The following is a 27,745-nucleotide window of genomic DNA, read 5'->3' on the forward strand; positions in this document are numbered from 1 at the left end:
GAAGCTTGGCCACTCCACTTCTGCAGGCTTTCCCTGGGAACACTTGCGATTTCTTGTTATCCTCTGGTCAGTGAAACCAGCCTTATCTGGGCAGAGATATCAGCTCCAGTGTTAGCAGTTTCACATCCAGCTCTGAAGATCATGAGGCTCAGCTGAGCTGGTATCCCCAGCAAGACCAGGGCATTTCCAGCCTCCCTGCTTACAGGTCCCCAGCTTGTCACCCACTGCTTAAAAGGCTCCTCAGCTGACAAATCCTTTTGATGACCATAAGTGGGATCCATTAGACTGGAATTGAAGCACTAAATGCTTTTCCAAGCTCTGTGCCTTCCCTCAATATCGGCATTAATCAATCTGATCATTTTACTTTTCTCTGTATTATGTGCATTAAATAATTCTATGTAATTGAAATTTCTAGATGTTTAACACCTTACCTTGTCTATCTCACACTTCCTGTGTAAAGCACTTCCCATTTGTCCATCTGAATAGTAACACATGAATTATTTTTATCACTGATCAGCTCCTGTACTTCAAGAAAGCTTGCTAGCATGTATACCACTTAAAGGATGAGCATGAATAGTTTTACCCAACGGAGAAGAAAAAGAGGACCAATCTTCTCTTAGTATATTACTTGCCAGACATTGGAATGCAGCATAATTATATTGTGACATTTACAATAGCAAACAGATTCTACTGTAAGCAATTAACACTGGTTCCTTTGGCAGACATCAAAAGATTAGTTGCATAGTATGCTAAGCTGCAATAACATTTGAGTAAGAAACAACACCACACTACTTTAATTAGATTTTAACATATATGGATAGGTCAAAATACAGGAAAACCAGATGGATTTAATTCTTGCACAGGCCACACCCTTACACTTCAAAATTGTTCATTAACATGGAAAATCTTCAGGAAGTAAATCTGAACATTTTTTGAACAAACAAGCACTAGTGACAAGAATCACTCCAATCTAATTAAAATGGAGAATTTTGGTCTGTGCATTGTGTATTACATCCTATGTCTTTCTTCCTAGAGATGGGAAAGTTAGGCTGGACTCCCATTCCTGGCTGGAATACTTTCCAGAAGCTGCTTCTGATCAAGAGGGATTAGTAAAGATGGTTTAAGGAAAAAAAAAAACCAAACCAAAATCAGCCATTAATCCTCTAAACATTTCATAGCCAACATATCTTTAATACAATCCCCTTAATCCAATTAGGGTGCTTTGAAAATCATATCTTGAATTCCATGCTTCATTGAGATTGGTGCTGTGTGAGTGAAACATCCATTTACAAGACAGCTGCTAAACGCCTTCTCCACTTCCCAGCCCCATCCACTGTACCTAAATCCAAACCTTGCCTCAGACAGGCTGGCTCCAGTGCTGCAAGCTACACCGCAGCAAACACGTGTGCCTGAACACGTCAGTCATTTTCCAAGCCACTTCTAAAACATGAGGGATTTTAAATACTCAAATCTCTCTCACTCATAAACATATATAATTAGATATGCATGAGGAACTGAAGACGTAATTTTAACTCCCCCTTTCACACATGAATATTAGTTACTTAGATACACCACTAATAATAATCAGTGGAGTACAGCCTTAGCAGCTGGGTAGAGATTCTGGCCTTTTGACATTCATCCCTTTGAACCAATATGGAAAACAATACCCAGTACAATGTTTTTGCAAGCAAAGAACAAATTACTACTCATTAATAGAGCTTGATTTTTCAAATGTTCTCATGAAAAATATTTGGATGGGTGTTCACAAGGATCTATATTCACACTTGCATTTACGGACAAAGAATAGAAGGAAACAGCATAGTGTTGTTCCTAAAATAAAGGACTTTCACTCTATTACTCCATCACAATATAAAAAGATCCCATTAACATACCACTAGAGGAAAACAAAGGAAAATCAAATTGCTGGCAACAGAAAATGTTCAGCAAAGGCAAAATAAATCGATTTTTCTGTATTTGACTAGACATTTCAGATTTGCTGTTAAAAAACACCACTGTGCAGAAAATGTCATTTTACTGACTAAATAAGTTACTGGCTGCTGTTAAAAGCATCTGGGGAGAATTTGTATGTGAAATACAGTCTTGCAATAATACCATAATAGTTATGAATTTCTCTCAGATTTTAACAAGGCTGTGATGCCCTTGGATGTTAAGGAGCTGCTTAAACAGTAACTGCTCCATACTGCAAAAGATGAATATCTGTGCAATGTTTAAATAAAAAAAAATTAAAAAAATCAATGCTGACCTTCTACAGACAAAAATAATACTGGATATCATTCCTAACATTATTTTAGCTCTGCTCCTCGGAGTCTGTCCTCTCATCCTGCAACTCTCCATGGTAGCAGTCAGAGGCACTAAATTTGGCACCAGGCACTTGCCATCTACTGCAGCTGGGGCTGATCCTGCCGCCTCTGTGCTGGCAAGGTTTTAGCAGGACCTTGGCTTCAGGGAGGCTCTGCCTGTGCACAGCTTATCCCACCCCATGGAATTTGGGGGTTTGGCAGATGTGAGCATGATGTATTAGTGTGGATCTCTAGGAATAACTTAGTGGTGCAGTGTACTATGAGACAGGGCACACATCCAAGTAGTTATGCATTTTAATTACATAAAGCAAGTGCTAGAAAATACTTTGAAGCTCTAGATGTAATTCAGTAGCACTGGCTTCCAATGTAATTGTTTTTTTTCCTGTACCTGCTCACTTATACACAAGCTATTCAACCCCCTCTATCACAAGGGGAGGCTTATAAAAAAGAAAAAAGGAATAAAAAAAAGTTTGCATTCAGATGTAATTCAGTTTCTCCTCCTCTATGAAGATGGAACCCAAACTAACCAAATTCATTCACAAGTTGGCTTCTATGGTACAGTAGGACATAAAAATCACCAACTGGCAGCAAAACTGCTAAGCAAAACTGATTTAGGAGATGAAAAAGTGTGAGACACAAGAAACATATCACAGATTGTAAAATGACATGTTTATTTTTTAAAAAAGAGACCAGGGAAAAGAAGAAATATTGGCAAAGCACAACAGTACCAACCGAAAGACTCCCTGGCTGTCAGTTGGTTAAAGCTTGCCATTAACTGCAGACTCCTGGACTGAAGAGCAAGTGCTCCACAGCTCTCAGCCACTGAACACCTGAGTGACAGCAACTATATCAGCCCGCAGGGAAGGTTAAACCAGTCCTTTAATTAACACTCTGAGCATCCTCAGGAAAAGAAAGATGAGGAGGTGAAGGGGAAAAGAGACAAGGGAGAAGCCCCAACAGGTTTGTTGCAAAAATTGCTATATATTTCACTATCTACAAGTGTAGGATTTGTAAGGATCCTAACACTAGCACCTCAAGTACAGAGGTACAAGATCACAGCACCAGAAGATCAAGAATCACTGAAGTCTCCAGTTATAGCAAGGTCTCCAATTACAATTGCAGCAGCTGCTGCAAACACTTCTGTGTGGCTGTGCACTATTGAGACAAGGGGGGGGGGGGGGGGCGGGCACAGGAACTCATCCTTGTGATAGCATATGAGCTAAAACCCCTCAAAGATTATTTTTAATTATAGCTAAGGATAGATGTTACTTTTTAAGGCAAGGAGTTTGTTATGACTAGCAGAAACATTATTCTTTTCAGTCATCTGCTGGTTTAATTTAGGTCCACCTCCTGCTATGCAGCAGGAGTCACCCATGTGAAATCAATGGAGAATGGACAGTGTACAATTAGTATCCAAAGAGAGCAAGCATGTCTGAGCCAAATGCTGCTTAGTTTGCTCATGTTCCAGCTCAGAAAAATTCTTGATCTATATAAATGCAGATTAACCTTGAGCTTCTTTAACAGTCCTTCATTCTAGCTAAAAGAATCAAATACAAGTAAACTGCAATTTCTTTCAAACATAATTTCCTTTCCAATATCTTTATTTTGACATTAAAAGAATGATGAAAATTCTCTTGACATTAGTTACCAAGATGGTATTGCTAGAAGGCGAACTGTTTATCTATACACACACCACTCACTCCCTCACATTCTTCTGTAAGACTGACAGGGCAGAACCCATCACCTGGGTTCTAACCACCACTAAAACTGAGTCACTTCTGAGGATCTTTCTCCTCTTTCCTCAGTGATAACTCCCCTCTGGAAAACTGCTCCCTACCAATCCAAGCATCTGGGTACTGACATACTTAAGTGTGGGAAGGCTACAGATCTGATTAGCACCGTCAAAAATACAGACCAAAGTAGCCTATTGAGGATGCTTAGAAGAGTTTTCAATGGTATATAACTTTGTTTTTTTCCCCAGGCAGGACTACCTATAACTGAACCACATGACTAGGAGCATCGTCCAGACATCAACATGCATTTACTGCCCACCTCCCCATGCCAACCTCCTAATCTATAAACCAACCTACAGTGTGCAGATTGTGCTGCCTGCCCAGGGACTGGCACAGTAACTGTTTACTGAAATCACTACACCTAAGCACTAAGGTTGAGAAAAAAGCATTATATTTCCTGTCAAATGCAGGTTATTATTCAACCATTCTATTTTAATCATGTTAAACAATCCCTTCCCTTTTTATATTTACATTCAATTTAATTGCTTATCATCAACTGAGAGTTTTTTACATTACCAGCAAAGTTCAATGTTAAAAGAAGAAACCCAGTGAAAATATACCCCTAAGGCAGTACTTCAAGAGACTTCCTCGGAAAGAAACCTTTTAGAATACTTAAGAGCATCATTTTAGAATAAGTAAAGTCAAAAGAAAAAAACAGTTTGCTTACCACCCTGACCTTACTGTCACAGTAAATACCAGTTTTTCCTGAATATAAAGTCACTTTTGATTTCTGGAATGACTATTTATATAAACTAATTCAATGGCTTATGACACCAAATGCTTAATGTTCAAGAGGACAACTTTCACAGACTTGAAGACAAAATCTGAAACAGAATGCTTGCTTGCTGGTAACCCTTTTATTAGAATAAAATCCCTCTCTAAATCTAAAAATTAACTAGTATGGAAATACTTAATATTCTATTGAGTAAAGAAGTATTTTAAAAAACTATTATACCTGACACTATAATTACATTGTTCGTGTATAATCCCAAAAGAGCACAAACACCTTCTGCCGAAGGTGATTTAATATGAAACCCAACATGTGCTCACTTTAATTACATACGTGCCTGCTGAGAACATATGACAGAGTCCAAGAAGTTAATTCACTGTCAGCATGACAGCAGGATCTAATATAAAATCTTGCACACCAAGTAAGTTTTCCAGATTACCAATTATGACACAAAAATAGGACACATCGCAAATGTGGTAATCAGCATGAAAGTAAAATGCGAACAAAATATTGCTAAATAGAGCTCAACTCTGAGCCAGCAGCGGGAATAGGAAATCTGCAATCTGCAAATAGCTCATCTTTTCTCTTCAGAAGCAACAGCATACAGCTGGTGGAACTCTTAACCCCACTTACACCAGGTTTGCACTGACTTGCACTCTGTTGATTCTCACCAGCACTGTCATAAAGCGGCAACACTGTGGCCTTACATCTCCTGCATTTCAAAGATATTACTGTGTGTTTTTGCGTTCTCTTCTCAGAACCTCCTGACATCATGTTAAGAGTGTTGATACCTCCTAACCCACACCAGCATGCTACCATGCATTTTGATTTACTTTTAATTATGAACATATTCATGCATCAGTCAGTGCTTTCTAACCAAAGTATGAAGAGTCAGCGCACACCAACAAGGTAACCCTGGGGAAACGAGACATGAATACAATTTTGAAGGCAGCAGAGACCCAGCCAATACTTCTAACTGCATCTTTACCTACCTTTTGGTTGCTTTACTGATGCATTATTAATTAATAACTACTGAGTCTTCCCAACAGAGCATTTTAAATAACAGCTGAATTTCTTTATGGATGATTATGAATCATAAAAGTATGTCTGCATGTTTAAAGCAATAAACAAGCCCAGGTAGGGAGTCTGAGCTGCTGGGGAAGCTGCTCTTTGAAGCTTGAAGTTTTAGGGATGCTAAATGCCTACTGTGCAGCATTACGCAATTTCCAGTCCAGCTTAATCCAATTAATCTGAAGAAATAGAGGATTTTCTACATTTTGCCTCGGCATAGGCAAATGCTGTTCCAAAGGAAGATGATGGCATTTAAGAAAAGCTGCAGGGTTAGTTAGGTTCACTGCTTTATCCAAATGAAGCTACACCAATTTAGGCCAACTAACAATTATAATTTTCAATTCTCAACTAAGATCGGTAAAATTGTCAAATCACAATTATCCCTACTCAATATTTATGCAAATGATGTAATAATGTTTCATCATTGAAATGTTTTATTCAGGGATGATGCACGGTCTTCATATTCTGTGTGAATTCTGGACAAACTCAGGAAGCATTGAAGGTTTATTCAGGACAGCTTTGCAGTTAGATGGTTTCAGATATAGGTTGAAATAAACTTGTAATGCTGAAGATGAAAATTCGTTTGGAGATCCTATTTCTACATAGGATAATTTTTTCCCATCTCTACCTAAAACATCAAAAGCCTCATAGTATGCAAAAAAAATTCCAGCATTAGTGTTAAACAACATCATCACCTTTGAAACAGAAAGGAAATCACTCTTCCCAGTCAATCTTCACTAGGTTTTGTTGCTGTCTGAATGAGGATATAGGTTTGGGGTTTTGTTTTTTTTTTTTGTCTATTGTCTGTGCTTAATATTGTTTTCTAGGCCTTCAACTGGTATATTTTGCAGCAAAAAAGCAGCTTCAGCTGTGCTTACTGATCCTATTATCTGTCTTCTAGATAAATAATCCAGGCTCTTGCATGTAACACTTGGAAGATAAAAAAAAAAAACAAACAACCCAACAAGTTATCTAAACCGTTTTCTGGACAATTCAATACAAAATTATCAATCTGTATTTAGACAAACTATAGGCAAGAGAACATATAAAAGAGGACATACAGGGCAGAGCAGAAGCACACCAAGGCCTCACAATATATGGGCTGTTTTGATGGCCACTTGCATGGGATCAGTCTTACTCACCAGTTCCAAGGGACAAATCCAAATACCATCCTGTGGTTTTGTTTTCTGCTCTTCCAAGGCCACATGTTTCTATTCCACTGATCCACCACAGGACTTCCACACCCCAAGCACAAATCAGTCAAAGGCACATGCAGTTACCTGGAGTAGAAGCTCAACAGGCCTTGACATACAAAGTAATGGTGGCTCTTATCTTTGCCTCCAGGAGGCTTTGTGTGGGTCCTCTGGGAAGAACCAACATGGGAATGTCATCGTGGGATGACCTATTCCAATCAGTCCTGGAGGAAATTTTTAGTCATCTTTTAAAGCAACAGAATTTGCTCTCAATTTTCCCAAACTACTACTAGTCTTTTTCTTTCTAATATTTCTTTAGAACTCCTAATCTTAATTCTTCCAGTTTACGGCTCAGTCCTTCTACAGGGGTTCATAGCAAACAGAAAGAATAATATCTTTCCTACTTTCAGATATTAAGATGGATCATTATTCCTCCTGATATATTAGAAGATATTTATCAGTTTGAGTTATGAGGCCTTTCTGCCTGTGAAGATTTAAACATCGATTTAATGCCAACTTAAAGACTCCTAAAAGTGTAGGAGATTGCATTAGATAAATAATTTAACAATAAAAAGTATATCAAGGCAGACATTATTGCAACCTTCCACCAATCAATCACTATTTTCCATGTTTATCCAATTTTCATCTTGAGGCTCTGTATATCAAATTGCCTAGACATATCCTACACAACTGAAATAACTTCATCATTGACTAAAATTGCACAGCCATTAAAATTCTCTAATATCAAGAGAGCTGACATTATGTTAAATATTGGCTTCAGTTCCGTAGGGTAATAAATTCTGACCTAAATCCAATCTTTCATGGATAGCTGATTTATAATGAAAAATTACTGTTTTGTCACTTTACCTTAGGAAATTCACTGTGGAAACTAATATGGTACTGGCCAGTCTCTGAAATATATAAATAAAACCACAGTTCCCTTCCTAGCCACTCTGAAACAAGGAGAACAGCTCCAGTTTGGTGCAAAAATATCAGACATACTAATAGCTACCAGATCAAGAGAAGAAGTTACTATTGCATTTTTCCCATGTCTCTCATGGAGAAGCACTACATGCATCTCTTACAGTAGCCATCAAGCAGCCATCACACACATGTTCCTGTACCAGGTCAAAGCTGCTGAGCTGAACAGATAAAAATTGAGGGGAAACATCGCTGAAAACATTTTCTCTGATTTCACTGTTGTGCACTGCTACAGTGCAAAGCTGGAGAACCACCACCCGTGATGTGTTAACAAAGTCGATGAAGGCAGAGTAAGTCAGACTGGACCTACAGCTGGACTGCTCCCTCGCCTACCCTCATCTCCTCAGCAGAACACCACTGTGTTCCAGGGACAGAACCATAGGTTTTAGAGCTTATATTAAGTTCCTTCAGAGAATCCCAGTTGCCATTTCCCAGCTTAAAGATTCTTTTGTTCCACAAACTCCTTTAGGGGACTCAGAAAAAGTTACTATTTTGTAATGAAATTATTTCTAATTCTCTTGATAAACAGGATTTTAAAATCACTAAAATAAGCTAACAACAATACCACCACACACCATTTCTCTTCTGCATATATCTGCAATAGAGTTATTATCCCTGGTCTATATATGGCATGAGTTGTCACATGTGTCCTAACAAGCCTGTTAAACATCAAGCAGTAAGACCCAAGTTTCCACAGTACCAGTCTAGGGCTTACTTTTTAGTTAGTGCTTATATGTTTGGCCTATGATATGGCATATGGCATGGAGCATATTCTTGCTGTCATTCTTTAGCTGGGACCTCTCTAATGACTTCCCAGGTGACATTGTAATAAACAGACCTTAAAAAATACTCTTTCATCACAGGGACAACCAGAGAATCTTTTCTTGCCTTCCCCCCCCCCCCCCCCCCCCTTCTAAATGAAGTTTCTGTTTGGATGGATTCCAACAGAACTCTCAGAGCCACTTCAAGCTTATACTGGGGCTCTCTAATATCAGTCTTATTTCTTTCCTAAATTTTTGAGGTCTGCAGTAATTGAAAGCAAGCATCAAGAAAAACATAAACACGATCCTGTCTGCATGTTTGGCAAATGGTCACAAATGGTCATAAGTGATGAAATAAACAGCCATAAATGAGAAATGAAACCACATTAACTTGTGTGTTAACTGCAGCCTTTTCATTGTTAACGATGGAGTAGAATCTAATGGGATTTCTTATTAAGAAGATCCAGAAGTCGACCATTTTGAATAGATCTCTTTTTTGCTAACTAGGTGAAGAATACCAGAAATGTCTGAAGCCTCCTTGTAGTACTCCTGACAGAAGCGATTTTCCCATTTGCTTTTCAGGGATCTGCTGGTAGAACATTTTCAGAATCAGAACTGCCATAGAACTGTTTTTATTCCCAGAATACAGGATGGATGTGCTTTGCTTTGGACCATAAACTTCCATTGACTGGTAAAACAAGAATTCCCAACCCTGAACATGTCTTTTTTTAGCTTGCTCTTGTAGGAACAAAATTGTCTTCTTTTTCCTCAGCAATCTTAAAATTGTGGAGATAGATGTACATAGAGGCACTTTAAGGTACACTGATAAAGCTTACTGAATAAAGTTCCTGACATAAGACATCATTTAATTGAAGTCGCCAAAGCTGGCACAATACACATCAGTTAAACCTCTAGCCCAATTTGCTCTTAATATTTCATGGGAAGCATGGGTTTGCACTCACCTCCTGGCACAACATGGTAGATTTATTTACAGAAACACATCAGCTCCATGCAGCCTCCCTCTGCTGGGGCTTGGCAAATTCAGTGTATGTTATGTAGAAGTCTTATTCACAATTAATCCTTGAAGCTCTATTCACAATTAATCCCAGCCATTTGCTTACTCTGATAACGTGGGCAACAGAGCCAGGCAGCATTCTCCTGTCCACTTTTCCCTTCTGTAAGGGAGTACGTTCCTTACAATGCTTTTGAGTAAGGAGCCAAAGAACGTGACACTCTCTCAAAGAGAATGAGTTGGGGATACAGCCTCAAACCTGTTCAAAGATTTACAGATATCTTAGTGAAATTCTCTCACAGCACCTACACCTAGGTTCAATGCAAAAGATAAAGTATAAATGGGCAAACCATATATTGCAGAAAATTCCTGTTAAAATTCCCTTTTCCTCCCCACTATTCAGTAAATTACCCAGAATGAATCACAGCCTACAAATAGATGGAGAACATGAAAATGTATGGTTCTGTTTAGTCATGCTACTGTCAAGCTCAACAATATTATGCAGCACAGTAACACACGGCATATACAGAAGTTTTTGGTCTAAAAGTATCATTGTTTAAAAAACTCCACTCATGGTAATTCCCACTGGATGCACGGAAACCTTCAGATCCAATTAAAAACACTAGTGAGTAAGCAGCAAGACTGCTTAAGCTGCTATTTACAGCTGGTCACTAGCATTCTCACCAGCGAAGACTTTCTCTTACAGCTTTTAAGGAGCTATACAAATGAATCAAGGCTTCAAGAAAACACTTCACCATTAGTTTGGGCAAGAAAGTCTTCACAAGAGAGAAGCAATCACCTTGTAACAAAGGGAGTAAGACAATTATAATCTAGTTACACGGAGGGCTGCCTTGAACTTCAGTTGAGTAGTGAGGTTTCCAACAAGTTTTATAAAGAAAAAATCCTTTCAGCAGACATCTTTCTTTTTTCTTGGTGGTGCTCCCTGACAAGACCTACAACTGTTGCAGACTATCCTGCCTCAAGGAAAACTGGCCATTAAAATAAGCAAACATAAGCCAGAGGAGTTGTTAAGAAAGAGAGAAATGAGGTCTGTAGATGAGCTTCTTTAAGCTGATCCACACTAAGATGATGTGTTATCTTTCTGGTATTATAAAGATATCATGTTCCAACTCACACAGCTGGCCCCCAAAACATCAGCATGATAGAGGTCAGAGGGTGTCCTCCCACAGGAATCTTCATTTGCCACAGTACTGATTGCTCAGGGAATAACTCAAAGGAAGGAGAGTGGTGTCTAAATAAATGCTGTTGATTCATGAGGACACGGGCTTCTTTTCCTTTAAACTCCTGGCATAACTCAAAGGCAGTACCCATAAATGTGTGAAGTGTAAGAGTTATGGCTGAATTTCCCTTCCTGTGGAGAATAACTTGGTCCTCCTAAAGCACAGCCAGCATGTGTATGCAGTAACGATGAATAGGACGCCTAAACCCAAAGTCTGAACCAAGCCTTTAAACAACAGGATTAACATGTACCACCCATTGACAGCCTAATTGCACTTACTCTCCTTGTTCTAGACAAAGCACATCACTGGGAGGTAGAAGAGCTTCTCTTCAAAACCTTTAATGCCCAGGAATATTGTAGCAGCCTAAGAGGAGGTGGTATAGAAGGGGAATGCAGCCACAGGAGTATTGCCAATGCTCTCACAAGAGATGGCAGTGATAATTTAGCTCCAGCAAGCTCTAAGAGAAAGGACTGAACATTTCTTTGGCTTCCTGGGAGGCTGATAAGAAAACTAGCAAAGGAAAGCAATGGACTTGCCATGGACCTTTCAGCAGGGCCAGTTAAAACCAGTATCTTATTCCACAGTAAAGCTGCAAATATGATACTTCAGAGTTTCTTGTGCATTCAACTAAGCCCAATGGTGACAGCAGTTGATACTGGGAGTTGGGAGCACTCTGCTGTTCTTTACAAAGGTGCCAATCAGAAAGAACTTCTTTGACACAACTAGATGATAAATCAGTGACATACCATGGATATTAAAATAGTGTGAGCAGGGAATCAGGGCTATTCATTTCTAAAATGCTCTCAAGCCATCAAAGATGAGCGTTTATTTGGAAGACTAAATATACACTGAGCAATTTAAAAATCTTTTTCAAGGTTGCTCAGCTACAGATTCTTGTCATTCACTTTCTCTATAGAAGTCATGATTACCCAGGGAGAAAAAAGACTGATGTTTTAAAACTACTTTCTGCATAAGAAATACGTGCAATAGAAACAACTAAATTATGGTTTAGAGTCTTAAAATGGCATTAATGTCCTGTAAGATTGGCTTCATGCCTAGACTGCTGGCATTCTAATTCAGAGTAGATCTCTTAAACAACTCTTCCTTATTTCCACAGAAAGACATTACAAAACAGCCACTGGTCTTGTTAAGCCCAGCGACTCCTGAAATACACCAAATAAATGTACCCTTTCAAAAACCTGCCTGAAAAGAGGTGCATTCCCTTTAACTAGATACTAAATCCTGTAACAAACTCTGTAAACAGTTAAGGCATCCTTTTTGAGAAGTCACAAAGAGGAACATTCTTTGCTCTGGCTCAGGGGGAGGCAATTAAGAGTCAAGACTTTTCCCCCTGATCATTTTAAAAGTAATATAGTCAATGCACCCACTTCAAACTAAACTGTGGCAGCCTCAAGCTGCAGCTAGCATAGGATTTCTGGGACAGGACATTATCCTGTTCTCCAAATAATATTTCATCCATTGTAGATTCCTATGAAAACAAGGTATTACTTTTCTAAGTAATGGTACTAGAGAAGTGCAATGGTTAGAAAGGCAAAGCTGAATTTCTAGTGCCTCAGCCCCAGCAATCGCCTTGTGTGACGTTTTAGGCCTAAACCAAAAATCAAATCCAAAAGTTGCTGTTGCCTGCTTACAATCAGTACATAACAAAGACACTCTAGCACAGTGCTGTTATGGCTGCAAAGTCAAATTAGCAGATAATATAACATTGACGCTTCTTGTGCAACCTTAACCCAAGCACAGTTCAGTGGTACTGTACATTTACGTAGCACAGCTGCTTGCTTAGCACTGAATAAAAGTAAGAGAATTAGATGTCATATTTCCTATTAAACATCTGTCTACTGAAATCACGACAGAGGTCCAACACCTATTTCATTTGAAAAAAACATGACAGCCAGTATAGCTTCAGTTTCCCCTGCTATAGGGGGAGATTGGGTTTGGTGGTTTTATTTTGGGTTTTGAGGGGGTTTTTGTTCTTTTTGGTTCTGTTTTGGGGTTTTATTGTTTGTGGCTGGATTTTAAGGGGTTTTGGGTTTGGTTTTCTTTTCCCCTTTCTTGTTCCTCTCCCAGCTGATACCACTGTACCAAAAATTTTCTCCAGCCATAATTGTATTTGGCTCTCCCTGCTGACACTCTCTCCACACATTTCAGGATCACTGGGAGGCATTAGGGATCACTTAAGTACTTTTGTTTCATCTCTGTACATAGGCAGTAATCTTTATCAAAATAGTCACTGAGCTTCTGCTACCCTTATGCTCTCTTCCCAGGAGGTTTGCAGAGGACATGCTCAGCCATTATCCTCTCCCATGCTTGCTCACGCTCCCCCTTTAATGCTCCATAAACCAACATGATTTTCCAAAACCAGAGGCTTGGTGAGAACTAAAGCTCCTGACCATAAATTTTCCAAGTCCTTCTGCCCTCTATTCCCTGTGCCATGCATTTCTTCCAGCATTTCTTTCAGATGCCATTTGTCAAGATGATTTTCTGCAAGTCTCTGCTCTGGCCTGCCAGGCCACCTGCACCACCTCTGCAGCCACCAGATCCACAAGTGACCAGACTAGGGCCTAATGTGGAGAAACATGAGCAGACAGTAGCATCACATGGTAAAAATAGGGGAACAGCAGTCTGATTTCAGTCTTCCACTTCTGAACTTGCAGATGATCTAGACAGGAATTGTCTGTATTTAAATGAAAGGATTAACTGGCATAGACATTCAACGGTTTTCCCCTCACTGAATTTCTTCTAAAACCGAAGCTGAAACTATGAAAGACAGTGCTGACAGAGCCAGCCTGTGCTCACAGTGGCTTTATTTTAGGAAAAAGAATCCCTCCGCCCCACAACACCACCAGTTCACCCACAACTGATAAACACCAGTCGCCTGTCCTGCAGCTGTAACATATTCCAGTTCTCATTCATGCAATGAGGTATGACGGTCCATCTTCAGCCAAGACAATGAAATACCTTTTCATTACTTGTATCCTAGTTTAAACTATCCAAACTTGCACATATGGCCGTAATAATACTTAGTTTGAGAATCACTGGAAACATACATTCTTCCTAAGACCTAATTTTTCTCCTTATGGCACCATAGCTTCACTGATTTTATTAGAGTTGGTTCTGCTTTACACATGTAAAGGGAGAAGAGACACGCCACTTATTTCACAAACTCATTTTGCCTAAAATGCAAGTACTGAATCTTGAAACAGCATTTATAATGGAAGAAGTGCTGGAAACGTGGTTTCCAGAACAGAACACAATCTCTGTACATGGTGTAATTACATCTTAGTGTTCTGCAGAATACCAGCGCACAGCTTAAATGCTATTAATTGTAAGCAGTTTTGTTCCACAGGATGTTGCTCACTGATAACTACTCAATTAGGGTTATTTTGCAATTAGTCTACTCACAGTAAATTTACTGCAACCGGAGTCATCTGTGGTACAGCAAATTAAAACGCTGGCTGGGCTGCACGTGGCTCTTACATGCTACTTAAACTGTGTATAGCTCACCATAGTGGCTCTGTCACACTGAGAGATTAAACACAGTGAAAAGCAGCAGCAGCCAATGCTGCTTGGAATCCTGAAACTGGGAGAAAGAGATAAATTTGGGGTTCAATAATCTTTAGATCAAACTCAAGTGTGTCTAAATATACATTGCCAAAAATGGGAAAGCTAAACATGTCACTATGCATATCCACGTGCATGTTGAGTGGATGGAATTCTCCATTTGCTTCATTACAGCTTCCATTCTTTTAACATTATATAAAAGATGCTCTCATTCCCATGCCTTGAAGGACAGCTGTGCTCCACCCTGTAAGTATTAGGCATCTTAGTGGCTTATCCTCTCCATTCCTGCAAATCATATCTCTGAGTTGTTTTTTTTTTGAGTGCTTTGAAGTAGTCAGAAAAAACCATCATAGACATACAGTTTGCTATTACCTGTGTATATTATTCAGTAAACAGAGCATCAGGACCCTTTTTACTCAGTTTGAAAAACAAAAGAAGGCTGTGTTTTCTTAAATGAAATTGAAAATTTTCTTCCCAGCAGCCTGTAAGAAACCAAAACCTCTTGCATCAATGTGCCAGAGCAGCATTATCAATAAGCAATGAGGGAGAAAGCAGTCTAATCTCAAAGAACTCTCTCAGCATGGATGAGTGATGTGGAATGAGGGTAGCTTGATTATTTTTCTACTTTATTTATGAGTTGGGTTTACCCCACAGGGATGAAGGTAGCAGAAAACCTATTTGATTTATAAACTAAGAAAAGACAACAGAAGAGCCAAGGGGAAATAAATCAGGCCCACTTGAGGCTCCCTGCTTTCTTGGGGACTTTTCTTTTGACGGAACTACATTTTAGAAAACACCCGTCAAAAAAAACACTGTTACATACTCTTGGCCTATCTGGCCGTGGATCTGGGTCAAGCATAAACCCAGTTGGTTTTACCAGTTTGGTAATTAATGATGATTAGGCCAGAATCTCCCCTGGGGCAGCCTAAAGAAACTAGCCCAGAGGAAAAGTTATGCAGATAGCCCTTGGCACTGTGCCTACGATGATTCACAGACCTGGTACAAATGACTAAGGAGGAACCATGCATGGACCTGTTGAAGCAAGTCCAGAGGAAGCCATGAAGATGCTCAGAGGGCTGCAGCACCTCTGCTATGGAGACAGGCTGAGAGAGTTGAGGTTTTTCAGCCTGGAGAACAGAAGGCTCCAGGGAGACCTTAGAGCTGCTATCAGTGCCTAAATGGTACAAGAAATGTGGAGAGGGACTTTTTACAATGGCATGTAGTCACAGAAGAAGGGGCAGCAGCTTTAAACTGACAGATACAGATTAGATATTTGGAAGAAATTCTTTACTATGAAGGTGGTGAGGCACTGGAAAAGGCTGCCCAGAGAAGTCGTGAATGCCCCATCCCACAAATTGTTCAAGGGCAGATCTCCTAAGAAGAAAATAACTCCTCAAAAGGATGTCCCTCTGTACCCACTCCCCAACTTGCACAGGATGGGATTTGCCTTTTCCTCATCTAACCTTGTACTGAACCTACTTTTCCATTCTTGCCTTCACTGACTGTATCTTGCCCTCAAAATACACTTCTACAGATGCCAAACATTCCCTTCTGAGTGAAAGGTGACTTGCAAGATGCCTGTTGCCCTGATCTCAGCCATCTGGATTTTGGATAGAGCTGCACCTAAACCCTTTGATAACAATCCCCTGTTCCTTAGCATCTGTGCCCTGTTTTCAGGACTGGGTTGTTGGGGAATGCCAGCTCATGTGCTCTCCAAGTCAGGTAACTGGTAAAGCTGCCATGTCCTGTTTTGCTGCTTCAGCAGTGTTGTCTTTCTGCGGTGTCCTTAGAGGGACTGCAGCCCATGTCCTTTTTTTCTCATGGAAGTAATATCTGCATCTCAGCCAGGTAGTAAACATGATGCTTTTTGTTTTAACAACCCTTTTTTTTATACACTGAAGATATTGATACTCAACTTCCTTTGCCTGTTGCATTTCAAAACAATAAAATATCACAAAGAAAAAAGAAACAGACTGTAAGACCCTGTTCCTGCTGATAACCACTCAAGTGAATGTAACAATTCACATTTATGACAGCTGGATGGAGTCATGTCCATGATTGATAGCTACATTTAGCAACTTTGTGGTTTTGATCAGCTGAGACAGGATCCAAGGGGATTAAATGCTGGATGACATCTCAATGGAAACCATAGCACTGGGAACACATTCATATGCTGGGTTAATGGATGAATGTGCTGCTCCAATACATAAATATTTATACTTCACAGCTCTGCTGAAAACAGACAGGAAACCTTTTTTTTTCAAACCAAACTGAAGGGAATAGCACTCATATGCTGAATATGCAGACTCAATCCCCGGATGTTTGACTTTTGCTGATGAACACAATATAGCTTCTTTGATGCATGAAGTGGCAAAACCTTCTCCCAGACCTCCCCCTACGAATTATCTTAACAATGAGGTGCCTAATATCCCCAAAAGCTGATGCCAGTGCTCCACAAACATCTGCTGATCAAGTTCAACTCCTTAAAAGACCTCTGGAGTTGATGAAGATACCTTTGATGAAGGATGGAGCCAATATGGACTGAACAACAACAGTATTTATGTTCTGCAGTGGGGAGGAGAGATCTGAGACCACAACACACTTAAACTCAGGCAGTGTGTCTTTAACATGGCTGTAAAATCTGAAGGACCTACCTAGTTAGATACATATAAGGCCTTCTGGTAGACACTGGACACCTTCATTTCTGGGGTTCCTACATGCCAGTCTTGATAGTCCTATATTCAGACATTTGAGAATGTCTGACTTCAAAGTCTGGATCTCCTCCATAGGTCTGATGTCCCTGTCTGCTTGCACACTGGCACCTCTTGCATAAGCAACTCGCATCCCATTCATTATCATGCTTCATTATCATTTACCCACAGCAAAGCTCCCAAACGTGCTCTAGAGCAGCTCTGTATCTAACACAAAGGATGTCCAGATTTTCTGCCAAGGAAATCTGGCTGCTGAAGCGGTTGAGTTCATCTGTCAGCATGGGCAGGAGGAAATAACCTTGAGGCAAAGAAAAGTCAACATTTTCCACAAGGATCCATCTGGCTAAGTTAAGATGTCCCTTAATTATTCTTGTTAAACAAGCATCACTGCCTAAAAATCTAAATGAAGCTCTAAGACTGCAAACCTAAAAACTGCAGCCACAGTCTTTTTATACTTAGTTTTTAACGTGGTATATACCCACGCCTCATGAGTTGTTACTAAATTTCATTGTTGTTACTAAGTTTTATTGCAAAATAAAATCATATTTGGACAACTACTCTATTTCTCTAGTAGTGTTTGAAGCTCACAGTTTTCCTGGATGTTTTACTATGTCTTATTGTGGTGGAAGCATTCATACTGATCTGCAATGTACACACACACTGAAAGGCTTTGAGTGTAAAACGTGACACTGTTCTTGGTTATAAGACCATGCTGTTATTCTGACTGCAGGGCATAAGAGGGAAATTCTGTATTTAAGAAAAGCAACAACAAATAAAATATTTATTGAGAAGCCTGTTTTTAAGAATGGCAGTTGCTTGAAACTTCTGGGAAGTCACCCTGCATCTCTGTAAGACAGATTACCAGGCAGGGGATGTGGGTAAAATGGCACACAGTTGCAGTGTGCACCCTCACTAATGACAACACATCTTCCAGCTCTCTTCAGGATATCACTTGCAAATTTGTCTATGGGATGCATTTACCCTACACAAGTAACATAACACTGGTCCTTGATCCCAAGAAGCATAGGACAGTGTCTGCAAAGAGCTGACCTCCATCAGCTTTCTCACAGACCAAAGCTGATTCTCTTGTCATTAAGAAAGAAGAGGGAAAGATACTAAGGACATGCTTATAGCACTGGATTCCCAATGGCACCCCAATGTGACCTCAGGGGCTCCCAGGTGTACTCACTGATACACAGCCTGTCACCAGTGTCTGGTTTTGCTCAATTTTTACTTCTCTACTGTTCTTTTATCCCTCCAACTTGTGTTGTGTTGCCCTTGCCCCTCTCCCTGCTTCCTGCTGAACACAGAGTCTTCTGCCTCTTCCATTAAGTCTTTATCTCCAATGTTCCCCCCTCCCCAGCTTAACAATTTTGAGTATTACCATGGTAAGAAAGGGAAAAAAAACACCAAAAGAGACATGGTAAAAAATAAAACAAACTAAACCAAAAATGATCACAGATGCACTAAGGTGGAAAATGGGGCGGTCACACCATTCATCCTGGTAGTATGTGTCATCTAAATTAAAACCCTTTGTACTAGTGAGATGCTTTTGCTTGGAAACATCCTCTTCTTTTTTCCACTGTCTGTACAGGGAGTTCAGCCTCCTAATTTAGACAATAGCAACATGGATCCTCCTCCCTCCCACCAATAGTAACCACTGCTTTGAGCTGGTGCAATAAATGGATAAGCTGTGGGGGTTAGAGGATGTACTATTTCTAATGAAAGAAACTAAAGACCCCCTCATGCCCATGGGTTACCATGTTTGCTGCACCATCTCAAAGAAAGCTATCATCTTGTTTGTGGAAAGCTCAGTCAGAGACACTGGCATATCCTTACAAGCATGGGCTGAAGTGCCAGTCACAGGACAGGAACTTTGAACTGCTGTATGGGAAGCTTACAGTTGAATGAATGGTGGCACATGAAGCATTCTTCTTGAAAAGCAGAAGGTTGGCTCACACATGCAAACCGCCAGCAAGCCAAGAGATACCACAGGTATCTGACTGCATGGAGAAACCAAAAGCAACAAATCAAAGCTTGGCTTAGGCTAGCAGAGGTAACTGATTCTCTACCACAGTGATTCTGAAAGTTATTTTGCTGACTGAAGAACACTAAAAGTAGAAGTAATCCACAATACTGGATTTTTTTTCCATGCTTTTGGAGATTTTTAATATTGCATTTCTGATAATCATCTGAGTTATCCAAATTCTTTGCAGTCCTGGTTATTAGCTAAAACTCCACTGTGGCAGAAAAATTGCCACATGGCCATAACAGCAATGCCACTCATCTGTTGGCTAGCAAATTCACCATGGCTGTTCCCTGATCCCCAAAAAGCATGCAACTCCTGTACAGAGTAACAAGATTTCAACTATACTTCTCTGCGTCTGCAGATTTAAGAGGAACAGAATAGCAGATGAATACCTCAGTCACATCATGGTGAAAGTGAAACAAATTCTGTACAAAATCTACCAAGGATCTTGTGACATCCATAAAACTCTCCAGTGAAAACATCCTTAAGCCCCTCCTCATTTTCACAGGCCGAGTACACTACACATTCCTGCAATAAAGCCATTTTTTGTCATCAGAAGGCCATTTCAATTACATTGAACCCTTCCCCTGAGATACCACGTTATTTCTCCTTCACCATCTACCAACTTACCCTCCAGCTTACAGAACCGTGTCACCTTCTCCGGCATCAGCTTCCCGTGCTTGTGCTGGCAATACACCTCTGCGATCTCCTGCCGACACTGCTTAGTTTTAGAGCGGGACATGGCTGAGATTGCCTCTTTGCCCGTCACCTCACACTTTGGTGGTTGGTCATATGTCAGTTCAGGAGAGCTGTTTCCTTTTTTTTTTACATGGTGGTGTCTGGAAGACCTGTGAATTGCCTTCAAATTGTTGTTGCTGTTGCTGCTGCTGCTGTTTTTGACCAAGTCATCACTGAACTGCACCACCTCATTGGAGCTCTTCCCCAGCAGCAAGTTCTTCTTCATCTTCTCCTCTTCCAGTTTTTTTCTCAAGTGCTCCTTTTGCTTGCTAAGGGGTTTTTTCACCAGCTCAGACTGGTGTTTTTGCCTCTGAGTCCTGGGAGCAAAGTTACTGTTATCAATATTTTCAAAGTCCTTCGGGACTGAATTTTCATTATTGCTGTCTGTTCGCATTTTCTCTTTTGGTCGGTGGGAAAAATATCCATCCTATAAATGGGGAGAAAAATTATACTCATCTTACTAAATGTAAACACGTCCCATGCAATACAAGCATTTCTTACATAAAAACATAAATTACGATCCAACATACTGCAAGAAATCCCCAAGTTAGGATCTATAACAGAAAGATAAAGCCGAGAGGCCTCTGAGCTGTGCAGACCACTACCGCCTGCTTCCCTCCATCACCAAGCCAGGATCCAACCCCCATCCCAGATGGAGCAGGGAGGTTTTACACAGGTTTGTGAACAATTATTAACCAGAGACTTCACTCTGACACTATTAAAAATCAATGGCAAAACTGACACAGATTCCAATACAGCAAGAGCAAGTCCTACAATGCTTCCCATCACTCCTTATGTTCATGATCGCAGTTCGGTATCCCAGGAACTGCCCCAATTCCTCTGCAGAAAGCAACACATGACTTTATAGCCTGAGATTTCTTTCAGTAAAGTAACTGCTACAAACCAAGTTTAGAGTTTCTACATAATAAAACCCTGGAGAAGTGTTTTCCACGAATTGCACTGCAGCCTTGCCACAAGTGGGAAGCTGTGGCAGCAACCAGCCCCATGTGAGAGGATGAGCAGCTACAGACACCCAGGCTTCATGGAGGGTCAGAGTCAGGCCCATATGTCAGCATCTGGCAAATACACACACCATAACATTGTAACACTTCAGAAGTATCATATAAAGGAAAAGGAACAGATGTAAAACATTTTTCTGATGCAGAATAATGCCTTGCTTCACAATTTCAGCCCTGCCTCCACCTATTATCATGGGAACTAGTCCTATCCCATCATCAGCAGAGCAAGTTTACAACACCAAAGAAAAAGGAAGATTATCTTAGGCATCCTAAGGACAACAGAGAACACATAAATCTGCTTTAGAAAAGATGTGACAGACTAGAACAAAACTGAAAGGCACTTATATGTGTATAGTATTGCCAAATGGGAGCCTGTTTGATAGCAAGGGGTGGGTAAGGCAGAGCTACGTTTGCTCCAACCACATAAAACAGCCCTCAGGCTAGTGGGGACACAATTTTCAGACTCATGGAACAGGAAATATCTCAATTTATTAAAGAGATTGGTAGCAGGTTAAATCAATGGGAAGTTGTTACTAAAACATCTGAAGACAGAAGTATAAATACTGATAGACTTTTTGAGTCTGACCTGTTTTCTTTTCACTTGTGAAAGGCCTAACCAAAAATCAGAGGCTGGTAAATGACAGCATCTGCTAAGGATGATTGATGGGAGCCACTCCTATGAACCACTATTTGTATTCAAAACATTTTACCAGCATAAGCTAATTATGTCTCATACCTCTTCTGGGAGGAACTATTTAACAGAAGAAGGAGAGGGAGATAATGGCTTATCCAAGGCCATGCAAGGAGTAGGTCTCACTTTGACCTCTGCAGCTCAGCAGTGAGATTCATTAGAATTAGGTTCTGTGAACAACTGAAGTGATTCTCTCCATGAGTATCTCCAGCTCACAAATAGCTTTAGCTGTCAGACATGGAGGCATGCAGAGTTGTTCTAAACAAAGACAAACAACGCACAAAACAAAACCCAAATGTTTTCAATTAAAATATGTTTGGGGAGAATGTAGCTATCTAATTTTTAAGGCTACACATGAAATCAAATTCTTTCTTCTGTCTTTTTTTTTTTTAAATAGCACAAACGATAGAATTTTTTATTGAATCACAGGATTGTTTAGGTTGGAAAAGACCTTTAAGGTCATCAAGTTCAACTGTTAACCCAGCACTGGCAAGTCCACCACTAAACCATGTCCCTAAGTGCCACAGCTGCACACCTTCTAAATCCCTCCAAGGATGGTGACCTCACCACCTCCCTGGGCAGCCTGTTCCAATGCCTCACAATCTTTCCAGTGAAGAAATTTTTCAAAATAACCAATCTAAACCTCCCCAGCACAACCTGAGGACAGTTGCTCTTGGCCTATAACTTGTCTCCTGGGATAAGTGACAGATAACCCTCTCTCTCCACATCCTCCTCTTCAGGTAGTTGTAGAGAGCAATCAGGTCTGCCCCAAGCCTTTTTCTCCAGGCAAAAAAAACCCTGTTCCTTCAGCTACTCCATGTAACACTTGTGCTCTAGACCCTTCATCAGCTTCGGTGCTTTTCTTTGGACATCAAAGAGAAAACAAAAATAGTTTCAAGACAGCCCTCATTCCCACGAATGACAAAACAAAACCTCCCAAACCAATTATTTCCAGAGCCCAGCTCCCTTCACTTAGCCTGTATCTCCAATGTATCTTCAAAAAAGGACTGCTCCAAACCCAGCAGCAAACTACAAATAAAGCAAGACAAACGTAAAACTTACAAACATCATACCCAAAACATCTTCATTGAGGTGCCACTGCTCTGAGACTTCAGATGTCTGACAGCTGTCACATTCCCTTTGTTGTTCAGCCAGCTCCAAAACCTCAGCTTAGTGATGCCACCTGTGTATTTTCACTTGCTTTATTTCATTGCTAATACAGTTTAAAGCACTTCTTATTAGTAACAGGAGTGTTCCACCATGCTGTAACTTACAGCCAAAATACCTAGCCGCAACTATGGGGAAAAAAGATAATTGTCTTCTTCATTGAACTCTTTCCAGGGTCTTTAAAGGCAATGCTGCAATAGGATATTTCTGTGTATCCTGGCAACATTCCCTCCCACAGCCTGACTGTTGCTACATTATTTTTGTCTTTAAAAAATTTTAATCCTAATCTGCACAGCAAATGGCACATTGATGAAAGGGGCAGGAAGAGAGAAGACACTTCACTGTTGGTGTTTTTTGTCATAATTCTTACTACCCACAAACGAGACATTGGCTGGAACCAGAGTGACAGGCACACAGAGGGCATGGCCCTGCCCCACGCTCTCCCCTCCTGCCCCATCCAAACCTCTCAAAGGTGTCAGCATGAGATCCAGGCCCATTCATGTTTCAAACAATGTCTGACATTACACTTACGTGATGTTTCAGCTGGGACCTTCATTCTCCATATTACCCTCCCTGTGCCCATGAGTGTCTGATCAGGCTACACAGCAACCACAGGATCAGAGGAGCAGCTACGGGTGTTTAAGCAGAGCATTCCTGATGACCTGCAGAGCTGTGATGAAACCTCAGGGGGAAAATGCAAAGTAAACAGCAGATTTACTGGTGTATGGTTCACCTCTTTAAACTGTTTTTCTCCTTCAAGAGCTTTGCCCCCCTCTGGGAAATGCATTTCTAAGTCTACATGCTGGAATCTGAACAGACAAATGAATTTTAAATGCTTCAAAAGAAGACACAAAACTGAGTTTGGCTGTAACTCTTCCCTGCCCACAGGGACAGCAAACACCACAGAGGACAGCCAGTGTCTGCAGAGACATCTTTTTGGGAGGAGCAAGGACTAAAAATAAAACACAGTTGTAGAACAACTGTACCAAACAAGAGCTGTAGATACTGCAAAACAATGTCATGCAACAAATACCACAGCTGGACAGTCAAAACCAGCCTCATGCCATCCCATACCTGTTGATGTAGATGTTAAATACCACCAAACTAGAAATCTCCATACACCTTTAATCTGCATTTCTCTCTCACAGTAACTTTCACCAAGGACAAGTGAGATTTCTACAGCACAATGACTTCAAGAGCTGCATCAAAAGATGCGTGACCAGCAGGTCGAAGGAGGTGATCCTGCCCCTCTACTCTGCTCTCGTCAGACCTCACTTGCAGTATTGTGTGCAGTTCTGGTGCCCTCAACATAAAAAGGACATGGAACTGTTGGAACAAGTCCAGAGGAGGCCACAAGGATGATCAGGGGACTGGAGCACCTCCCATATGAAGACAGGCTGAGAAAGTTGGAGCTGTTCAGCCTGGAGAAGAGAAGGCTGCATGGAGACCCCATAGCAGCCTTCCAGTATCTGAAGGGGACCTACAGGGATGATGGGGAGGGACTATTCATTAGGGACTGTAGTGATAGGACAAGGGGTAATGGGTTGAAACTTAAGCAGCAGAGGTTTAGACTGGATATAAGGAAGAAATTCTTTACTGTAAGGGTGGTGAGGCCCTGGAATGGGTTGCCCAGGGAGGTAGTGAATGCTCCATCCCTGGCAGTGTTCAGGGCCAGGTTGGATGAAGCCTTGGGTGATATGGTCTAGTGGGAGGTGTCCATGGCAGGAGGGTTGGAACTGGATGATCTTGAGGTCCTTTCCAACCCTAACTATTCTATGATTCTATGACAGCAGAACACACATGGCTGCAGCGCAGGGGAAATGAAGCTCAGCACTCTGAGCTTAAAACAGCAGCAGCTGCTGACAATAAATTGTGTTCACTTGTGAAGTTCAGGGGTACAAACAAAAGCAGCACATCTGGTTTTCAGCTGGCTGCAGGAGGATGGGATTTACTTGTGCTGCAATATTTCATTTTTATAGTGCTGGATTAACTGCAGACTATATTTGCCATAGATATCTAAGACATTCACACCAGGACAAAGTCATCCTATAGAAAGATGGTGTTGAAACCAGCATTCCTGGTTCTGACAGTCCATGGGGCATACACCAGCTGGTTCACTGTTTCAATCATCATCTTTTCCACCTCTTGTCTACCTATTAGTTAGTATTACCTCCTTATCTCTCTTCATGCTTGAAAATCACACTAAACACACTGCAAAAACTGAAGGATATACTGGGACCAAATTAGAAGTAGAGAGCCTATTAATATAGCCTGTATGTATCCACAGCTTAAGACGAAAGCTGTATTTTCAAACCCACACATAACACTGCTGTGTAGATTTAATGTCATCCACAGAAAGCATAAGAAAGTTGTTATGGAAAAGACCATTTTGGTCTTTGCAATAGAGTAATTGTCCCTAAAACAGACACCGATCAGAAGAGGCTCTGTCCAAAGACAATTCCTTTGAGAGGCTACCCCATTAAAATTACTATTACAGGTGTCAAACTCAACATATGCCACACAAGAGCATGTATTTCTGTTGTGTTTCCAGTTCAGTCCTGGGAAAAGATTCCCTTTCCGCATCGTTCCACACATGACTCTGCAGCAACCCCAGAGTGACACTGGTCTCCCTTTGGGGACTAATAGCAAAAATTGTGCAGCCAGGGAAGCCATGTCTGTAGCCCAGTACTGACCTACTGTTCCCAACACCAATGACAGTCATTCCACTCTCACAGAGAGGCACAGCATCGGGTCAAAGTAATTTTTTTCCCACATTTTGAAAGCCAACACAGTTCACAGTCATTATAAAGGAACCCTCGGAGGGTTTTCATCACTTGTAGCACTGCATTTCAAAGATCAAGTGTGACACTGTGGCCATTTATCATGGAACACAGGTCTAAGAAGGATTTCCGCAAACAGAAATTTTCTGTCCTAACTCCACCTCAGAAGATACATGTAGAGGTTAACTGTTGAGTACTCAATGGTGAGAGCCCTGGCAAGGAGAGTTTTAATGACTGTGAGGTCTCTTCTGCATGTGAACACGCTGTGATTCAGCAACAACAAGCAAATATTCCCAAACTGCGAAGGAACAGTCTGTACCCAGGAGCGTGCATGAGATCATTGGCAATTACATACTGATGGTCATTGATGCTAAAAATAATAGTATAACATTAATGCAAAAATAACATTTTAAGCTTGGAGCCATGCATGCAATGAGAGTTTGAATTCTGCTCCAAGTTCTGCTCCTTGTTGAACACAAGTTTTATTTCTCCACCTTCAGTGTGTTTTATGTGTCACACAAAATATATTTTCTTTGGTATATCTGCAACTCTATCTACAGTGAAAGACTATGGCTGTATTATTGACCAAGGGAAATGAAGGAACTCCAACAAACCATCATGTTCTCTGTGGGCTATCCCACTGTAAGACTAGAATACAGCAGAAAGCCATTAGGAACCAACTCACATAGTTTCAGACTGACTCTGGACAGTTGTCTCCACCAGCAGCCAGGATTAGGCAGTATCACTATTTCTGTAAAATTCAAAAAGCCAACACCAGACCAATTTCAAATCTGCTTTCAGAGAGATAACCTAAGGTGCATATTAATCAGCAGAGACACAAACATCAGTGGCCCAATGCACAGCAGCTCTGCAGACAGCAAGGGCACACAAGACCCTGCATGGCTGCTTAAGACTCCAAACCATAGGGGAATTGTCCACAGCACTACTCCAGCATCGCTGCTACTCATCTGCAGAAATACAGCGCTGCTAGATGGCTCCTTCTGTAGAGCTTTGTGAAGCAAGCTAAGGAAAACTCTCAACAGTTCACAAGGGCACACAATAAGAACTTGCATTTATCTGCAAAAGGTTTTCATTGCATTGTGCAGAACATTTCCTCCCTACAATAAGAAAATGCTGCCTTCTCAGGAAAAATTATTCATTGTGCAATTTCTGTATCAAGGAACTCCTATAAATATTACACAGATGGATGGACCATGTGCAATCAAGCCCTGAATGACAAATGTTCACAGTTTCAGTTTATCTGACACAACTGATTTTCTCCCCAGCACGCACAGTTTTTCTGTCTTTTAGTACTAAGAACATATTCTCAAGTTCTTTCCCTGGCAAAGCTCAGTACCTTAAAGACACAGCAAACCAAACCAGGAATACACATATGCACACACTGAGCAACAACAAAACAATAGACTTTCCCTAAATACAAAGTACTGGACATGCTGGTCTTAAGGGCCAGGTATAAACCAAAACCCTGTACTATAAAAAAAACCAACCCAAAACATATTTTTCTTCTCTCCTGTCACATAATAAAATACAGAACAATCGTTGCTCTCACATGAAAATATGCAATCACTGGGCAGCCTTGCAGGTTCACATGTCTGAGACAAAACAAGGGCCGAGAGCTGCTGCAAACACTTGTACTTCGCTGGGGTGAGCTGTGCTACTGCAGGCTCACAGCTCATGGACAGCTTCAAAATCTGCATCAAATGTCAAAGCCTCAAAGAGATGTGGTCAGTTTTTACAGGACCATCTATTTTCCCTGTCCTGTGACCAAGAAGAATTTAAACAGCACTGTGAGAAGATAATTAAAACAAGTTTCTGCTCAATATTAATTACAGCTTTGTGACATATTATTTTGAAATGCTTGTTAATTATTTAATAATGATACCTTTTCATTGCCAGAGGAGGCA

General features: G+C 40.7%; 1 protein-coding gene across 1 annotated transcript in view; it reads right to left on the reverse strand.

Annotated features, from left to right (window-relative positions):
* XYLT1 (xylosyltransferase 1) overlaps positions 1-27,745 on the reverse strand; it is a 196,505-nt gene that overhangs the window by 75,115 nt on the left and 93,645 nt on the right. Inside the window, exon 2 of the mRNA XM_034065353.1 lies at positions 20,056-20,590. Coding sequence (XP_033921244.1) covers positions 20,056-20,590 — 535 coding nt within the window. The remainder of the gene's footprint in view (positions 1-20,055; positions 20,591-27,745) is intronic.

Source organism: Melopsittacus undulatus, chromosome 8 (genome assembly GCF_012275295.1).
Source record: "Melopsittacus undulatus isolate bMelUnd1 chromosome 8, bMelUnd1.mat.Z, whole genome shotgun sequence".
Classification (NCBI taxonomy): Eukaryota; Metazoa; Chordata; class Aves; order Psittaciformes; family Psittaculidae; genus Melopsittacus; species Melopsittacus undulatus.